Here is a 20775-nt window from a genome sequence, read left to right on the forward strand (position 1 = left end):
AATGTCCCTCCGGGGCCATTCCATTTCCTCCAGACCGATTCAATCTGTCAATCACCACTTCGGTTTTCTTCCTGATAAGCTTCCTGTCTGATTGGGAGTAACTGAATAGCGTCCTCGATTTCCCCCTCAGAGTGTCTTCCCATTTATTTAGATTTGGAGCTCTCTCTCAACGTCCTGGAAGTCTGTCCTCTCCTCCATTTATCTGCCACGCTTTGAAAACAGTATGGTGAAATCTCATGAGCGCTGGATTTCACCTGGGAAGTTTCCACATCAGTACCATGGAGGAGGAGGAGAGGAGACATTTTTCAGACATTTCAGAGAGCCGTAGAATCAGGAGTCAGGAGAAACACACAATCTAACAGGTTTTACTTTGGTAACAGCGAAGGAAGGACAGATCACCTTGTCATTTTACACAACGAGCTCCTTACAGAAATGTTTTCAGCGTACAATCATGTAACATGATGATAAATATCAAAAGAGATTTTAAACTTAAATCAATCATTAAAACATATTGTACCAGTCAAAAGTTTGGACACAGCTACTCATTCAATGGATTTTCAAGAATGCCAAGAGTGTACAAAGTTGTCATCAAGGCAAAGGCTGGCTACTTTAAAGAATCGCAAATATAAAATATATTTTGATTTGTTTAACACTTTTTTGGTTACTACATGATTCCATATGTGTTATTTCATAGTGTTGATGTCTTCACTATTATTATATAATGTAGAAAATAGTACAAGTAAAGAAAAACCCTTGAATGAGTAGGTGTCCAAACTACTAACTGGTACTGTAGTTACAATCAATACTTTTTGTAGCATAACTAAATGCCCAAATGCACAATCAATATAATACCCTCCCTCTTACCACCCTGACTAGCAAGGGACCAGGGTACAGGTCTAATTATCGGGTTGTACTTTGTGTGCATGAGTGGGTTTGACATATGGAAATGGATCGGTCTATTGGAAAATGACTGCAGTGTACAGTACAGGTTGGGGGCTAATTAGTCCTGGCCTATCAATATTGGCTGGGGTGTGAGAAAGACAGACTTATTGTGAATAAGATGTCTTGAAAACAGTGTTTTAAAATCAAATCAATATCTGCATGATCTCACTTGTAAACATAGAAAGGAAAGCCATTGAGAAGTGGATCCCCCCCAACCCTCCACAAAGCACTAGAGAAGTGGATCCCCCCCCCTCCCTCCACAAAGCACTTGAGAAGTGGATCCCCCCTCCCTCCACAAAGCACTTGAGAAGTGGATCCCCCCCTCCCTCCACAAAGCACTTGAGAAGTGGATCCCCCCCCCTCCCTCTACAAAGCACTTGAGAAGTGGATCCCCCCTCCCTCCACAAAGCACTAGAGAAGTGGATCCCCCCCCCCCTCCCTCCACAAAGCACTAGAGAAGTGGATCCCCCCCTCCCTCCACAAAGCACTTGAGAAGTGGATCCCCCCCCCCTCCCTCCACAAAGCACTTGAGAAGTGGATCCCCCCCTCCCTCCACAAAGTAAACTAGTCCCTGACCGCTCCTGTAGATGACAGTGGAAAACACATTTCCAAACTGTAAAATTCCTAAGTCACTTTGTCCACATCCCAAGGACAGACTGACTGGGTAGAAGTACAACTCTGTAAAGAGGTCCCAAATGGCACTCTACTCCCTCTATAGTGCAGTAGGGCTCTGGTCAAAAGGTGTCACTATATAGGGAACAGAGTGAATTTTTGGAGGCGGCCATTTTCTCTTAAAATAGTGAAATAAGTAGAGCGAAGCTGCCCGGAGATGCTGATCTTGGGTCAGTTTTAGCATTTCCCACACTAATGGTTAAGGTTAATATTGGGGAAGGGGAAGCTGATTCTAGATCTGTTCTTAGAGGAAACTTCACCCAGAGACACATGTTTGAAGAAGACATTCATTTATTTCCAATTCAGTTGTGGTCCAGAGACGGTTCAATCATTACACAAGAAACAAGTTATGAAGTGGGCTGTCCGGTCACTCAGAATGTTTGACTATTAGAAAAAAGAATAGAGGTTTTCAAAACCAAAAGAACAACAATGATGGGACTCCAGATTTCCACGGATTTAAAAATAATTGATACATGCCAGATTGTGTAAATTAAAACACTTCCTGTTTCAGTGGTACAGGTCATTGCAACATTGTGTTTTTAAAATGTGTTTTTAAAATTTCCTTGTATGACAACGGCATAGAAAAATAGACAAACTATTCTATTATCTCTCTCTCTCTCTCTCATAACATAAAATAGTTTCTTAAACACTTTGCTTGATACATATAAACCGTCTACCAAACTAGTCTGGCACGTGTGAGCACAGAAGATTCTGAAAGAACCGTGTCGTTGTACATTTTGAGTTTCAGACATCTTGAAATCAAGACAATGGCATGATGAAAATAAATGCCAGGTTCCACATTAAGGTGTGATTCCTTCTCCGGGTGAACGTTTACCTCAACAGAGACTCACTTCTGTGAGGTAGCTCAGCTCAGCTCAAGCTTAAGGATTTTAAATATTGTCTATTTTAAAAAACAGGACTTCCCACTTAATAAAAAGTGTTAAAATAAACTCATCCAACTTCCAAGTGAATTAAACATTGTCAAATGCCTGGAGAACCATTTTAGTTAAGAGAGGTATCGTTTAAACCAAGTTCAGTCAGTCCAAAACATATATAACTGTTTGATAGCTTTTACTACAATATCCCATTCAACATTTCAATTATTTTTATTTTTACGATAAAAACATCTTAAAAATGGCAAAAAATCAAATGTCGTTGTAATCTGAATCCACAGGTTACATCCACAGCGCTCACATTAGGAAGACGAATTTAGCTAGATCAGCAAATAGATTATATAGATTATAAAATGATTGTGCCGGTTTGGGCATGACCCCCGGGACTCACTCATTAGGCACCTGATGGAAGAAAACAGACAAAACAGGGAGAGGGTCTCCCTGGACTTGTCCCAGAAGAAATGATTATTTTCAACTTCCTGTTGCAAAGCGTTTTGAAACATGTTTCTATTGGGTGCCTCATTCAACAGGACCCTGAAACATGTTTCTATTGGGTGCCTCATTCAACAGGGCCCTGAAACATGTTTCTATTGGGTGCCTCATTCAACAGGACCCCGAAACATGTTTCTATTGGGTGCCTCATTCAACAGGGCCCTGAAACATGTTTCTATTGGGTGCCTCATTCAACAGGACCCTGAAACATGTTTCTATTGGGTGCCTCATTCAACAGGACCCTGAAACATGTTTCTATTGGGTGCCTCATTCAACAGGACCCTGGCCTCAGAACTTGTTCGTGGTGGCTTCCGTGGAGAAGCGTTGGGCGTAGGACTCATAGATGGTATCCAGGAAGGAACTGTCGTTCTGAAAGAGAGAGAAGAGCCAATTAGAGAGAAAGAGAGATAAGAGCAAATGAGAGAAAGAAGAGAGAAGAGAGTTAGAGACGGAGAGAGACCTAGAGAGAGGAAGGGAGAGGAGTAGAGGAGAGAGATGGAGAGGAAGGGAGCGAAGTAGAGAGGAGAGAGAGAGAGTACTCTGATCAGGAGTGTGGAATACAAACAAAACAGTATTTGGACAGGTTGAGTATGTGTCTGTCTGCGCTGGTCTGAAACAGCTCTCTTTAGCAGGACAGTGTCTGTCTGTGCTGGTCTGAAACAGCTCTCTTTAGCAGGACATTTTCTGTCTGTCTGCACTGGTCTGAAACAGCTCTCTTTAGCAGGACAGTGTCTGTCTGCGCTGGTCTGAAACAGCTCTCTTTAGCAGGACAGTGTCTGTCTGCACTGGTCTGAAACAGCTCTCTTTAGCAGGACAGTGTTTCTGCACTCTGCGCTGGTCTGAAACAGCTCTCTTTAGCAGGACAGTGTCTGTCTGCACTTCGATGAATAACCTCAAGGTCCTTTGGCAAGACTGAACATAAACATTGTGTCTCTGATGGTGTCCTGAGCAGAAAGACAGTGAATATAAACATAAAGGCAGGAACCAGGACAAACCGTTTGGCTGTGTGAGACCAGCTGCTTCTTCAAGGAGGGGAGAGTTTGACGCCTGCAGAATTGCTAGTCTTGTTATGTAAATACATTGAAGAGAAATAGAAACGCAACACGGAAAGTCTTGGTCCCATGTTTCATGAGCTGAAATAAAAGATCCCAGAAATGTTCCAAACGGGAAAAAAAAGCTTATTTCTAAAAAATGTTGTGCACAGATTTCTTTACAAGTGCACCCACCGACAACATGGCTTCTGAATCAAGTGCACCCACCGCCAACAGGGCTTCTGAATCAAGTGCACCCACCACCAACATGGCTTCAGAATCAAGTGCACCCACCGCCAACAGGGCTTCAGAATCAAGTGCACCCACCGCCAACATGGCTTCTGAATCAAGTGCACCCACCGACAACATGGCTTCTGAATCAAGTGCACCCACCGCCAACAGGGCTTCTGAATCAAGTGCACCCACCACCAACATGGCTTCAGAATCAAGTGCACCCACCGCCAACAGGGCTTCAGAATCAAGTGCACCCACCGCCAACAGGGCTTCAGAATCAAGTGCACCCACCGCCAACAGGGCTTCAGAATCAAGTGCACCCACCGCCAACATGGCTTCTGAATCAAGTGCACCCACCGCCAACATGGCTTCTGAACCAAGTGCACCCACCGCCAACAGGGCTTCTGAATCAAGTGCACCCACCGCCAACATGGCTTCTGAAACTAGTGCACCCACCGCCAACAGGGCTTCTGAATCAAGTGCACCCACCACCAACATGGCTTCTGAATCAAGTGCACCCACCGCCAACATGGCTTCTGAAACTAGTGCACCCACCGCCAACAGGGCTTCAGAATCAAGTGCACCCACCGCCAACATGGCTTCAGAATCAAGTGCACCCACCGCCAACATGGCTTCTGAATCAAGTGCACCCACCGCCAACATGGCTTCTGAAACTAGTGCACCCACCGCCAACATGGCTTCTGAATCAAGTGCACCCACCGCCAACAGGGCTTCTGAATCAAGTGCACCCACCGCCAACATGGCTTCTGAATCAAGTGCACCCACCGCCAACAGGGCTTCTGAATCAAGTGCACCCACCGCCAACAGGGCAACAAAAATTAAAAAATTCAATAAGTGCAAGCCTTCATCGTTGTCTTTCCTCCAGAAAGGTCAGGAATGACGCGACTAGTAATGCCTTGCAGACCAACCAGTTGATCTGGATCGACCGCTTGGTGACCACTGCCTTATATGAACTGTGAACACGTACAAGCATTGAAATTGTTGCGCGATGCTATTGTATTTTTGTTCCGTGTGACTTTGTTCCTGTAAAAACAGCCTGGCTCCTCCTCTCTCCTACCTGTATGAGGTGCAGCAGGGTGGCCTGGAGCTGGCTTTTAGAGAGGCCCCTGGGTTGGGGGTCGTCCGGGGCCTGTGGGGCCAGGAGGGCTGAGGGAGGATGAGAGCCAGGGGGGCAGTGGGTGTCCCCAGAGGCTTTGGCCTGGGGGCGCTTGGCCTGGGAGAAGACACTGGGGGACAGGAGCAGGGTAGGTGCCACCGTGGCTGGGATACGCTGGGGGGAGATCACCTGGAGACAGAGAGGAGATGGTTAGAGACAGAGACCTTACTTCCACAAACACAGATCCCTCCCTGTGCAAAACCACTCCAGCACTTTGTTACAGTCCTTTGAGTCAGATATATATATATATATATATATCCTTTTACCTGGAACTTCTGAGCAGCGGTGCCTGCAGAGTTCTTGTCAGCCAAACTGTCCAGAGACCTGGCTGTAGAATGAGCCGACTGCTGGCCGTGCTGCCCCATGGCTGGGGGGGCTGAGGGGGCTAGAGGGGCTGGCTCGTGGAAGCGAGGAGCCAGGTTAGAGGAAGGCCTAGTGGGCTCCGGGACCAGACTCTGCTCCTGTTGAACCAGCTGCAGCCTCTGGAGCAGCTCATGGGGGGAGACGACACCAGTTAGCTGCCCCTGCTGGGGGTGACCTGGCAGGGGTTGGAGGTATAAGGGCTGGGGGTGCTGGAAGGGGTGGAAAGGGTGACAGGGCTGTGACTGAGGATGACCAGGCTGGGGTTGGTGGGGAGGTTGAGACTGGGAGGGATGTGAGGGCAACATGGGGACCAGCATCTGGGGGGGCTTGGTGGGGCTGAAGTACAACGGCTGGGCCTGGTGAGGAGGGAGGTGATGGTGTTGAGAACCAGGGAAGCCCAAAGCATCCACCAGGAGAGGCTGAGGATGGGCAGACTGGAGACCAGGGATGAGAGGAGGAGGACGAGGACGACAGGGAGCGGAGGTGGTCATTGAAGGGGTGGTGGAAGTGGGCTGGTTCTGGAACAGTCTCTGGATGGGGTCTTGTCTGGCCTGGGTCTGATGGTGGAGGACAGAGGGGGCTCCGTTCTCACGCAGTCTGTTCTCGGGTGACTCGGAGACGAGTTGGAGCTGCTCCATAGGACCTCCTCTCTGGAGCTGCTTCTGAGGCTGGGAGGAGGAGGCGGAGGAGGCGGCATCCTTCATGAGCTTCTGGAAGGCAGGGCAGTGCTGCGGGGGGCTGCTACCTGAGATCAGACCCCCTTCCTGGGCCTGGAGACGGAGCTGGGCCTGGACTGGGTCGTCGTAGGACAAGGAGCGGGCCACCGCCGGGCGGACACCTCCAGGCTCCCCCTGGGGCCCTGGACCTCCTGACCCAGCCATGGGAGAGACCAGCTCTGCTCTGGCCTGTTGGACACCAAACAGAGTGGCCAGAGAGAGAGGCCTGGGCTCTCCTCGACTATCCTAGGAGAGGAAAAGGGTGAGAGAGAGAGGGGGAGAGATCGGTGGTGTGAGACAGAAAGGAGAGAACATAAGGAAAACAAACAGTAGAAACAAACAGTAGAGCCTAACTGTGAAACCAGGTCAACACTGTGTTAGACATCAGCAATTTGACCATGAAAACAACAACAACAACTAATTCACAGGGTGGATAAACCACATTTAAAATCGACTTATTTCCATTGGTGTTGAATAAGGTTGAATAAGGTGAAAGGCTCTGTGTACCTGAACAGGCCTCTCCTGTAGCCCAGGCTGGGGATATCTCTCCATAGGTTTGACAGGGATAGGTTTGATCAGGCTGGGGTTGGCATTAAGGACACTACACCCTCCTATCTCTTTAGGCTCTGGTTGACCACCCTGAGAGGAGAGAGAGAGAGACAATAACAGGATGTTGATGTCCGTTCATTTAACCCATTTTCATACATGGCGCGTTCAGGAATACATTAGTATAGTACATTATAATACAGTTGCAGACATCTTATTTCCTCAGAAATACATTAGTCACAAGGCTGTAGGCTTGTTATATGCTTCAGTGCCCCCTGGTGGTAGTGGTGTGTTAGTACCTTGTCATAGTGGTAACATGTGGGGTAGACCTTACTGTTAAAACACTAACTTTTACAAGCCCTTCATTTTCTTAACTGCATTGTTGGTTAAGAAAATATTTACTAAACAAACTTAAGTAAAAAAAACAATTTAAGTAACAAAAAAATTAGGCTATATACAGGGGGTACCGGTAAAGGGGGAGACCTAGTCAGTTGTACAACTGAATGCAGTCAACTGAAATGAGTCTTCCTCATTTAACCCCACCCCTCTGAATCAGAGAGGTGCTGGGGGGGGGGGGGGGGGCTGCCTTAATGGACGCCAGGGAACAGTGGGTTAACTGCCTTGTTGAGGGGAACAGTGGGTTAACTGCCTTGTTGAGGGGAACAGTGGGTTAACTGCCTTGTTGAGGGGAACAGTGGGTTAACTGCCTTGTTGAGGGGAACAGTGGGTTAACTTCCTGGTTCAGGGGAACAGTGGGTTAACTTCCTGGTTCAGGGGAACAGTGGGTGAACTGCCTTGTTCAGGGGAACAGTGGGTTAACTGCCTGGTTCAGGGGAACAGTAGGTTAACTGCCTGGTTCAGGGGAACAGTGGGTTAACTGCCTGGTTCAGGGGAACAGTGGGTTAACTGCCTGGTTCAGGGGAACAGTGGGTTAACTGCCTGGTTCAGGGGAACAGTGGGTTAACTGCCTGGTTCAGGGGAACAGTGGGTTAACTGCCTGGTTCAGGGGAACAGTGGGTTAACTGCCTTGTTCAGGGGAACAGTGGGTTAACTGCCTTGTTCAGGGGAACAGTGGGTTAACTGCCTTGTTCAGGGGAACAGTGGGTTAACTGCCTTGTTCAGGGGCAGAAGGACAGATATTTACCTTGTCGGCTCGGTACAGAGTAAAATGTGTGTGGTGGTAGAGGTTAGTCGGTAATATGCACATGTAGGTAGGAGTAAAGTGACTAGACCATAAACAGCAAGTAGCAGCAGTGTAAAAACAGAAAGGGGGGGGGGGGGGGGGGGGGGGGGGATCCGGTCTTCCTTTTCCTGTAGTCCACAATCATCTCCTTTGTCTTGCTCACATTGATGGAGAGGTTGTTGTCGTGGCAGCACACTGCCAGGTCTCTGACCTCCTCCCTATAGGCCGTCTCATCGTTGTCGGCGATCAGGCCTACCACCGTTGGGTCGTCAGCGTTGATGGTGTTGGAGTCGTGTTTGGCCACGCAGTCGTAGGTGAACAGGGAGTACAGGAGGGGACTGAGCACGCTCCTCTGAGGGGCCCCGTGTTGAGGATCAGCGTAGGCAGATGTGTTGTTGCCTACCCTCACCACCTGGGGGGCGGACCGTCAGGAAGTCCAGGATCCAGTTGCAGAGGGAGGTGTTTAGTCCCAGGGTCCTTTCACTTAGTGATGAGCTGCGAGGGGACCATGGTGTTGAACGCTGAGCTGTAGTCAATGAACAGCATTCCCACATAGGGGTTCCTTTTGTCCAGGTGGGAAAGAACAGTGTGGAGTGGGTCTAGGGTTTCTGGGATGATGGTGTTGATGTGAGCCATGACCAGCCTTTCAAAGCACTTCATGCCTACCGACATGAGTGCTACGGGGCGGTAATCATTTAGGCAGGTTACCTTCGCTTTCTTGGGCACAGGAACTATGGTGGTCTGTTTGAAAGTGAAGACACGCCGAGTCCACGTCCTGGTAACCCGTCTGGCCCCGCGGACTGTTTAAAGGTCTTGCTCACATTGGCTACGGAGTGCGGTCTTCGCACCAGCAACGGTTTGTAGACGGCGATGAGAACGCTCTTGGTAGACAGTGTGGTCTACAGCTTATCATGAGGTACTCTACCTCTGGCGAGCAATACCTCGAGACTACTTTAATATTAGGCTTACAGTGGGGACCTAGCCTGTCATAGTGGTTAACACATACAGTGGGGACCTACCCTGTCATAGCGGTTAACACATACAGTGGGGACCTACCCTGTCATAGTGGTAAACACATACAGTGGGGACCTACCCTGTCATAGTGGGGACCTACCCTGTCATAGTGGTTAACACATACAGTGGGGACCTACCCTGTCATAGTGGTTAACACATACAGTGGGGACCTACCCTGTCATAGTGGTAAACACATACAGTGGGGACCTACCCTGTCATAGTGGTAAACACATACAGTGGGGACCTACCCTGTCATAGTGGTAAACACATACAGTGGGGACCTACCCTGTCATAGTGGTTAACACATACAGTGGGGACCTACCCTGCCATAGTGGTAAACACATACAGTGGGGGACCTACCCTGTCATAGTGGTTAACACATACAGTGGGGACCTACCCTGTCATAGTGGGGACCTACCCTGTCATAGTGGTTAACACATACAGTGGGGACCTACCCTGTCATAGTGGTAAACACATACAGTGGGGACCTACCCTGTCATAGTGGTTAACACATACAGTGGGGACCTACCCTGTCATAGTGGTTAACACATACAGTGGGGACCTACCCTGTCATAGTGGTTAACACATACAGTGGGGACCTACCCTGTCATAGTGGTTAACACATACAGTGGGGGACCTACCCTGTCATAGTGGTTAACACATACAGTGGGGACCTACCCTGTCATAGTGGTTAACACATACAGTGGGGACCTACCCTGTCATAGTGGTTAACACATACAGTGGGGACCTAGCCTGTCATAGTGGTTAACACATACAGTGGGGACCTACCCTGTCATAGTGGTTAACACATACAGTGGGGGACCTACCCTGTCATAGTGGTTAACACATACAGTGGGGACCTACCCTGTCATAGTGGGGACCTACCCTGTCATAGTGGTTAACACATACAGTGGGGACCTACCCTGTCATAGTGGTTAACACATACAGTGGGGACCTACCCTGTCATAGTGGTTAACACATACAGTGGGGACCTACCCTGTCATAGTGGTTAACACATACAGTGGGGACCTACCCTGTCATAGTGGTTAACACATACAGTGGGGACATACCCTGTCATAGTGGTAAACACATACAGTGGGGGACCTACCCTGTCATAGTGGTTAACACATACAGTGGGGACCTACCCTGTCATAGTGGGGACCTACCCTGTCATAGTGGTTAACACATACAGTGGGGACCTACCCTGTCATAGTGGTTAACACATACAGTGGGGACCTACCCTGTCATAGTGGTTGACACATACAGTGGGGACCTACCCTGTCATAGTGGTAAACACATACAGTGGGGACCTACCCTGTCATAGTGGTAAACACATACAGTGGGGACCTACCCTGTCATAGTGGTTAACACATACAGTGGGGACCTACCCTGCCATAGTGGTAAACACATACAGTGGGGGACCTACCCTGTCATAGTGGTTAACACATACAGTGGGGACCTACCCTGTCATAGTGGGGACCTACCCTGTCATAGTGGTTAACACATACAGTGGGGACCTACCCTGTCATAGTGGTAAACACATACAGTGGGGACCTACCCTGTCATAGTGGTTAACACATACAGTGGGGACCTACCCTGTCATAGTGGTTAACACATACAGTGGGGACCTACCCTGTCATAGTGGTTAACACATACAGTGGGGACCTACCCTGTCATAGTGGTTAACACATACAGTGGGGACCTACCCTGTCATAGTGGTTAACACATACAGTGGGGGACCTACCCTGTCATAGTGGTTAACACATACAGTGGGGACCTACCCTGTCATAGTGGTTAACACATACAGTGGGGACCTACCCTGTCATAGTGGTTAACACATACAGTGGGGACCTACCCTGTCATAGTGGTTAACACATACAGTGGGGACCTACCCTGTCATAGTGGTTAACACATACAGTGGGGACCTACCCTGTCATAGTGGTAAACACATACAGTGGGGACCTACCCTGTCATAGTGGTTAACACATACAGTGGGGACCTACCCTGTCATAGTGGTTAACACATACAGTGGGGACCTACCCTGTCATAGTGGGGACCTACCCTGTCATAGTGGTTAACACATACAGTGGGGACCTACCCTGTCATAGTGGTTAACACATACAGTGGGGACCTACCCTGTCATAGTGGTTAACACATACAGTGGGGACATACCCTGTCATAGTGGTAAACACATACAGTGGGGGACCTACCCTGTCATAGTGGTTAACACATACAGTGGGGACCTACCCTGTCATAGTGGGGACCTACCCTGTCATAGTGGTTAACACATACAGTGGGGACCTACCCTGTCATAGTGGTTAACACATACAGTGGGGACCTACCCTGTCATAGTGGTTAACACATACAGTGGGGACCTACCCTGTCATAGTGGTTAACACATACAGTGGGGACCTACCTTGTCATACTCATTGCGTGCTTTGGTCAGCATCTGCAGGATGTCCACTCCTTGTCCCTTCCCAGGGTCCCCTGCTGCCTCCAGTGCTCGAGGAGACACCAAGCCCCCCTGACCCTGTTGACCACGCTGGGCTAGGGCCTGTTCCTGTTTCGTCAGACTGAGAGAGGAGAGGTTAGAGGTGAGTGTTGTTTGGTCTGTGTGTGTGTGTCGGTCAGTCGGTCTGTGCTGTTGTGAACTGGCGATGGTAGTGCACACACACACACACACACACACACACACACACGGAACAGGGTAGCATTTGAGATGCAGTCACTTAGTATTACCAGGGAATCTGTCAACTAGTAGTTGGTATTATTAGGGTCTTTGTATCCAGTAGAGGAATGGAGCTGCTGTGGATGCTTCATCAAACAATGTTTCCATGATTTAACAATGATGGTGGAAGACACAATGTTTTAGTGCAGACACACACACACACATACACGTGTTTTAGTGCAGCAGTGTACACACACACACACACACACACACACACACACACGTGTTTTAGTGCAGCAGTGTACACACACACACACACACACAACCAGTGTTTTAGTGCAGCAGTGTTTTAGTGCAGCAGTGTACACACACACACACACACATGTTTTAGTGCAGCAGTGTACACACACACACACCAGTGTTTTAGTGCAGCAGTGTACACACACACACACACACACCAGTGTTTTAGTGCAGCAGTGTACACACACACACACACGTTTTAGTGCAGCAGTGTACACACACACACACACGTTTTAGTGCAGCAGTGTACACACACACACACACACACACCAGTGTTTTAGTGCAGCAGTGTACACACACACACACACCAGTGTTTTAGTGCAGCAGTGTACACACACACACAGTGTTTTAGTGCAGCAGTGTTTTAGTGCAGCAGTGTAGACACACACACAGTGTTTTAGTGCAGCAGTGTTTTAGTGCAGCAGTGTAGACACACACACAGTGTTTTAGTGCAGCAGTGTAGACACACACACACACACACACAGTGTTTTAGTGCAGCAGTGTACACACACACACACACACACACAGTGTTTTAGTGCAGCAGTGTTTTAGTGCAGCAGTGTAGACACACACACAGTGTTTTAGTGCAGCAGTGTAGACACACACACACACACACAGTGTTTTAGTGCAGCAGTGTACACACACACACACACACACACGTGTTTTAGTGCAGCAGTGTAGACACACACAACAGTGTTTTAGTGCAGCAGTGTTTTAGTGCAGCAGTGTAGACACACACCAGTGGCAAGTAGCTGGTGGTAAACAGTGAGTGATGATGCAGGGACAGTGTCATGGGGACACAGAGAGAGAGAGGGTGGGAGTGTGTTACTCACTACTTCATAAGCTCTGCGATGCGCTGGCAGTCCGCCTTATCATAGAACCAGATGCCATAGATAGCTACTAGAGAGAGAGACAGAGAGAGAGGGAGAGAGAGCGGGAGAGAGACAGACAGACAGTCAGAGAGAGAGAGAGACAGAGAGAGAGTCAGAGAGACAGACAGTCAGAGAGAGAGAGCGACACAGAGAGAGAGAGAGAGCGGGAGAGAGACAGACAGTCAGAGAGAGAGAGACAGAGAGAGAGAGAGAGACAGAGAGAGAGAGATAGACAGAGACAGAGAGAGAGAGAGACAGAGACAGAGACAGAGAGAGGTCACAGGTCAGTCAATGGCCATAACGGAGTCTCCAATCTAAATGCAGATGAAACAGTGCAGCAGTGACGTCAACATCAGTCCCCTCAGACACAGAGCCAGAGAGAGACACAGAGCCAGAGAGAGACACAGAGCCAGAGAGAGACACAGAGCCAGAGAGAGACACAGAGCCAGAGAGAGACACAGAGCCAGAGAGAGACACAGAGCCAGAGAGAGACACAGAGCCAGAGAGAGACACAGAGCCAGAGAGAGACACAGAGCCAGAGAGAGACACAGAGCCAGGGCTAAATACACGAGCTGGAGACACGGCAGTCATTACACAGACATCACAAAACACCGGGAGAAAGGAACCAAAGTTACAGCACGTGTTTGTGTGATCCAAAGTCTACAATAACCTGAACCATGAATGTCGGCGACTGCTGAGCTAGGTTCACTGCTGTGTGTGTGTGTGGTATGTGTGTGTGTGTGTGTTTTGGCAGGCAGGCAGGCAGGCAGAAGAGGAATAGAGGTTGTTTCCCAATCATCTCTCTTTCCTCTCAAAGAGTGCACCTGTTCACTTCCCTTAACTGATTTTAAAAATGAAATATGGTATTAGTACTGGTATAATAAATATGGTAGAAGTACTGGTATAATAAATATGGTATTAGTACTGGTATAATAAATATGGTATAATAAATATGGTAGAAGTACTGGTATTAGTACTGGTATAATAAATATGGTATTAGTACTGGTATAATAAATATGGTAGAAGTACTGGTATAATAAATATGGTATTAGTACTGGTATAATAAATATGGTATTAGTACTGGTATTAGTACTGGTATAATAAATATGGTATAAGTACTGGTATAATAAATATGGTATTAGTACTGGTATTAGTACTGGTATAATAAATATGGTATAATAAATATGGTAGAAGTACTGGTATTAGTACTGGTATAATAAATATGGTATTAGTACTGGTATAATAAATATGGTAGAAGTACTGGTATAATAAATATGGTATTAGTACTGGTATAATAAATATGGTATAAGTACTGGTATAATAAATATGGTGTAAGTACTGGTATTAGTACTGGTATAATAAATATGGTATTAGTACTGGTATAATAAATATGGTGTAAGTACTGGTATAATAAATATGGTATTAGTACTGGTATAATAAATATGGTATTAGTACTGGTATTAGTACTGGTATAATAAATATGGTATAAGTACTGGTATAATAAATATGGTAGAAGTACTGGTATTAGTACTGGTATAATAAATATGGTATTAGTACTGGTATAATAAATATGGTGTAAGTACTGGTATAATAAATATGGTATTAGTACTGGTATAATAAATATGGTATTAGTACTGGTATTAGTACTGGTATAATAAATATGGTATAAGTACTGGTATAATAAATATGGTATTAGTACTGGTATAATAAATATGGTATAAGTACTGGTATAATAAATATGGTGTAAGTACTGGTATAATAAATATGGTATTAGTACTGGTATAATAAATATGGTAGAAGTACTGGTATTAGTACTGGTATAATAAATATGGTATTAGTACTGGTATAATAAATATGGTATTAGTACTGGTATAATAAATATGGTATTAGTACTGGTATAATAAATATGGTATAAGTACTGGTATAATAAATATGGTATTAGTACTGGTATTAGTACTGGTATAATAAATATGGTATAAGTACTGGTATAATAAATATGGTATTAGTACTGGTATTAGTACTGGTATAATAAATATGGTGTAAGTACTGGTATAATAAATATGGTATTAGTACTGGTATAATAAATATGGTATTAGTACTGGTATTAGTACTGGTATAATAAATATGGTATTAGTACTGGTATAATAAATATGGTAGAAGTACTGGTATTAGTACTGGTATAATAAATATGGTATTAGTACTGGTATAATAAATATGGTATAAGTACTGGTATAATAAATATGGTATTAGTACTGGTATAATAAATATGGTAGAAGTACTGGTATTAGTACTGGTATAATAAATATGGTATTAGTACTGGTATAATATGGTATTAGTACTGGTATAATAAATATGGTATAAGTACTGGTATAATAAATATGGTATAATAAATATGGTATTAGTACTGGTATAAGTACTGGTATAATAAATATGGTATTAGTACTGGTATAATAAATATGGTGTAAGTACTGGTATAATAAATATGGTATAAGTACTGGTATAATAAATATGGTATTAGTACTGGTATAATAAATATGGTATTAGTACTGGTATTAGTACTGGTATAATAAATATGGTAGAAGTACTGGTATAATAAATATGGTATTAGTACTGGTATAATAAATATGGTATAAGTACTGGTATAATATGGTATTAGTACTGGTATAATAAATATGGTATAAGTACTGGTATAATAAATATGGTATAAGTACTGGTATAATATGGTATTAGTACTGGTATAATAAATATGGTATAATAAATATGGTATTAGTACTGGTATAAGTACTGGTATAATAAATATGGTATTAGTACTGGTATAATAAATATGGTGTAAGTACTGGTATAATAAATATGGTATAAGTACTGGTATAATAAATATGGTATTAGTACTGGTATAATAAATATGGTATTAGTACTGGTATTAGTACTGGTATAATAAATATGGTAGAAGTACTGGTATAATAAATATGGTATTAGTACTGGTATAATAAATATGGTAGAAGTACTGGTATTAGTACTGGTATAATAAATATGGTATTAGTACTGGTATAATAAATATGGTATTAGTACTGGTATAATAAATATGGTATTAGTACTGGTATAATAAATATGGTATTAGTACTGGTATAATAAATATGGTATTAGTACTGGTATAATAAATATGGTATAATAAATATGGTATTAGTACTGGTATAATAAATATGGTATTAGTACTGGTATAATAAATATGGTATTAGTACTGGTATAATAAATATGGTATTAGTACTGGTATAATAAATATGGTATAATAAATATGGTATAATAAATATGGTATAATAAATATGGTATTAGTACTGGTATAATAAATATGGTATAATAAATATGGTATAATAAATATGGTATTAGTACTGGTATAATAAATATGGTATTAGTACTGGTATAATAAATATGGTATTAGTACTGGTATAATAAATATGGTATTAGTACTGGTATAATAAATATGGTAGAAGTACTGGTATAATAAATATGGTATTAGTACTGGTATAATAAATATGGTATTAGTACTGGTATTAGTACTGGTATAATAAATATGGTATAATAAATATGGTATTAGTACTGGTATAATAAATATGGTATAATAAATATGGTATTAGTACTGGTATAATAAATATGGTATTAGTACTGGTATAATAAATATGGTATTAGTACTGGTATAATAAATATGGTATTAGTACTGGTATAATAAATATGGTATTAGTACTGGTATAATAAATATGGTATAATAAATATGGTATAATAAATATGGTATAATAAATATGGTATTAGTACTGGTATAATAAATATGGTATAATAAATATGGTATAATAAATATGGTATTAGTACTGGTATAATAAATATGGTATAATAAATATGGTATAATAAATATGGTATTAGTACTGGTATAATAAATATGGTATTAGTACTGGTATAATAAATATGGTGTAAGTACTGGTATAATAAATATGGTATAATAAATATGGTATAATAAATATGGTATTAGTACTGGTATAATAAATATGGTATTAGTACTGGTATAATAAATATGGTATAATAAATATGGTATAATAAATATGGTAGAAGTACTGGTATAATAAATATGGTATAATAAATATGGTATTAGTACTGGTATAATAAATATGGTATTAGTACTGGTATAATAAATATGGTATAATAAATATGGTATAATAAATATGGTATTAGTACTGGTATAATAAATATGGTATAATAAATATGGTATAATAAATATGGTATAATAAATATGGTAGAAGTACTGGTATAATAAATATGGTATTAGTACTGGTATAATAAATATGGTATAATAAATATGGTATAATAAATATGGTATAATAAATATGGTATTAGTACTGGTATAATAAATATGGTATAATAAATATGGTATAATAAATATGGTATTAGTACTGGTATAATAAATATGGTATAATAAATATGGTATAATAAATATGGTATTAGTACTGGTATAATAAATATGGTATTAGTACTGGTATAATAAATATGGTATTAGTACTGGTATAATAAATATGGTATTAGTACTGGTATAATAAATATGGTATTAGTACTGGTATAATAAATATGGTATAATAAATATGGTATTAGTACTGGTATTAGTACTGGTATAATAAATATGGTATTAGTACTGGTATAATAAATATGGTATAATAAATATGGTATAATAAATATGGTATTAGTACTGGTATTAGTACTGGTATAATAAATATGGTAGAAGTACTGGTATAATAAATATGGTATTAGTACTGGTATAATAAATATGGTGTAAGTACTGGTATAATAAATATGGTAGAAGTACTGGTATAATAAATATGGTAGAAGTACTGGTATAATAAATATGGTATTAGTACTGGTATAATAAATATGGTATTAGTACTGGTATAATAAATATGGTATAATAAATATGGTGTAAGTACTGGTATAATAAATATGGTATTAGTACTGGTATAATAAATATGGTATTAGTACTGGTATAATAAATATGGTATTAGTACTGGTATAATAAATATGGTATTAGTACTGGTATAAGTACTGGTATAATAAATATGGTATAAGTACTGGTATAATAAATATGGTATTAGTACTGGTATAATAAATATGGTATTAGTACTGGTATTAGTACTGGTATAATAATAAATATGGTATTAGTACTGGTATAATAAATATGGTATTAGTACTGGTATAATAAATATGGTATTAGTACTGGTATAAGTACTGGTATAATAAATATGGTATAAGTACTGGTATAATAAATATGGTAGAAGTACTGGTATAATAAATATGGTATTAGTACTGGTATAATAAATATGGTATTAGTACTGGTATAATAAATATGGTGTAAGTACTGGTATAATAAATATGGTATAAGTACTGGTATAATAAATATGGTATTAGTACTGGTATAAGTACTGGTATAATAAATATGGTATAAGTACTGGTATAATAAATATGGTAGAAGTACTGGTATAATAAATATGGTATAAGTACTGGTATTAGTACTGGTATAATAAATATGGTGTAAGTACTGGTATAATAAATATGGTATTAGTACTGGTATAATAAATATGGTATTAGTACTGGTATAATAAATATGGTATTAGTACTGGTATAATAAATATGGTAGAAGTACTGGTATAATAAATATGGTATTAGTACTGGTATAATAAATATGGTATTAGTACTGGTATAATAAATATGGTAGAAGTACTGGTATAATAAATATGGTATTAGTACTGGTATAATAAATATGGTAGAAGTACTGGTATAATAAATATGGTATTAGTACTGGTATAATAAATATGGTATAATAAATATGGTGTAAGTACTGGTATAATAAATATGGTAGAAGTACTGGTATAATAAATATGGTATTAGTACTGGTATTAGTACTGGTATAATAAATATGGTATTAGTACTGGTATAATAAATATGGTATTAGTACTGGTATTAGTACTGGTATAATAAATATGGTATTAGTACTGGTATAATAAATATGGTATTAGTACTGGTATAATAAATATGGTATTAGTACTGGTATAATAAATATGGTAGAAGTACTGGTATAATAAATATGGTATAAGTACTGGTATAATAAATATGGTATAAGTACTGGTATAATAAATATGGTATTAGTACTGGTATAATAAATATGGTATTAGTACTGGTATAATAAATATGGTATAAGTACTGGTATAAGAAATATGGTATTAGTACTGGTATTAGTACTGGTATAATAAATATGGTATAATAAATATGGTGTAAGTACTGGTATAATAAATATGGTGTAAGTACTGGTATAATAAATATGGTATAATAAATATGGTGTAAGTACTGGTATAATAAATATGGTAGAAGTACTGGTATAATAAATATGGTATTAGTACTGGTATAATAAATATGGTATAAGTACTGGTATAATAAATATGGTATTAGTACTGGTATTAGTACTGGTATAATAAATATGGTATTAGTACTGGTATAATAAATATGGTATTAGTACTGGTATTAGTACTGGTATAATAAATATGGTATTAGTACTGGTATTAGTACTGGTATAATAAATATGGTGTAAGTACTGGTATAATAAATATGGTGTAAGTACTGGTATAATAAATATGGTATAATAAATATGGTGTAAGTACTGGTATAATAAATATGGTAGAAGTACTGGTATAATAAATATGGTATTAGTACTGGTATAATAAATATGGTATTAGTACTGGTATAATAAATATGGTATTAGTACTGGTATAATAAATATGGTATTAGTACTGGTATTAGTACTGGTATAATAAATATGGTATTAGTACTGGTATAATAAATATGGTATTAGTACTGGTATTAGTACTGGTATAATAAATATGGTATTAGTACTGGTATTAGTACTGGTATAATAAATATGGTATTAGTACTGGTATAATAAATATGGTATTAGTACTGGTATAATAAATATGGTATTAGTACTGGTATAATAAATATGGTATTAGTACTGGTATTAGTACTGGTATAATAAATATGGTATTAGTACTGGTATTAGTACTGGTATAATAAATATGGTATTAGTACTGGTATAATAAATATGGTATAAGTACTGGTATAATAAATATGGTAGAAGTACTGGTATAATAAATATGGTATTAGTACTGGTATAATAAATATGGTATTAGTACTGGTATAAGTACTGGTATAATAAATATGGTATTAGTACTGGTATAAGTACTGGTATAATAAATATGGTATAAGTACTGGTATAATAAATATGGTAGAAGTACTGGTATAATAAATATGGTATAAGTACTGGTATAATAAATATGGTATTAGTACTGGTATAATAAATATGGTATTAGTACTGGTATAAGTACTGGTATAATAAATATGGTAGAAGTACTGGTATAATAAATATGGTATTAGTACTGGTATAATAAATATGGTATTAGTACTGGTATTAGTACTGGTATAATAAATATGGTATTAGTACTGGTATAATAAATATGGTATAAGTACTGGTATAATAAATATGGTAGAAGTACTGGTATAATAAATATGGTATTAGTACTGGTATAATAAATATGGTATTAGTACTGGTATAAGTACTGGTATAATAAATATGGTATTAGTACTGGTATAA

At 40.6% G+C, this 20775-nt stretch overlaps 1 protein-coding gene across 5 annotated transcripts in view; it reads right to left on the bottom strand.

Moving 5' to 3' along the window:
• Nucleotides 1-1887: 1887 nt before the first annotated feature.
• LOC110517393 (mRNA-decapping enzyme 1B) overlaps nucleotides 1888-20775 on the bottom strand; it is a 34145-nt gene continuing 15257 nt past the window's right edge. For 2 of the 5 annotated variants that reach the window (XM_036944967.1, XM_036944963.1), the window contains exons 4-9: nucleotides 13065-13131; nucleotides 11680-11836; nucleotides 7028-7159; nucleotides 5708-6766; nucleotides 5343-5570; nucleotides 1888-3368 (exon numbers count right to left, since the gene is read on the bottom strand). In XM_036944967.1, the coding sequence (XP_036800862.1) occupies nucleotides 3288-3368; nucleotides 5343-5570; nucleotides 5708-6766; nucleotides 7028-7159; nucleotides 11680-11836; nucleotides 13065-13131 (1724 nt within the window). In that variant the 3' untranslated portion in view covers nucleotides 1888-3287. Of the gene's footprint in view, nucleotides 3369-4004; nucleotides 4063-4937; nucleotides 5239-5342; nucleotides 5571-5707; nucleotides 6767-7027; nucleotides 7160-11679; nucleotides 11837-13064; nucleotides 13132-20775 lie in introns of those variants that run through there. The other 3 variants (XM_036944964.1, XM_036944965.1, XM_036944966.1) reach the window with 3 other exon arrangements.

The sequence above is a fragment of the Oncorhynchus mykiss genome, chromosome 15 (genome assembly GCF_013265735.2).
Source record: "Oncorhynchus mykiss isolate Arlee chromosome 15, USDA_OmykA_1.1, whole genome shotgun sequence".
In the NCBI taxonomy this organism is placed as follows: Eukaryota; Metazoa; Chordata; class Actinopteri; order Salmoniformes; family Salmonidae; genus Oncorhynchus; species Oncorhynchus mykiss.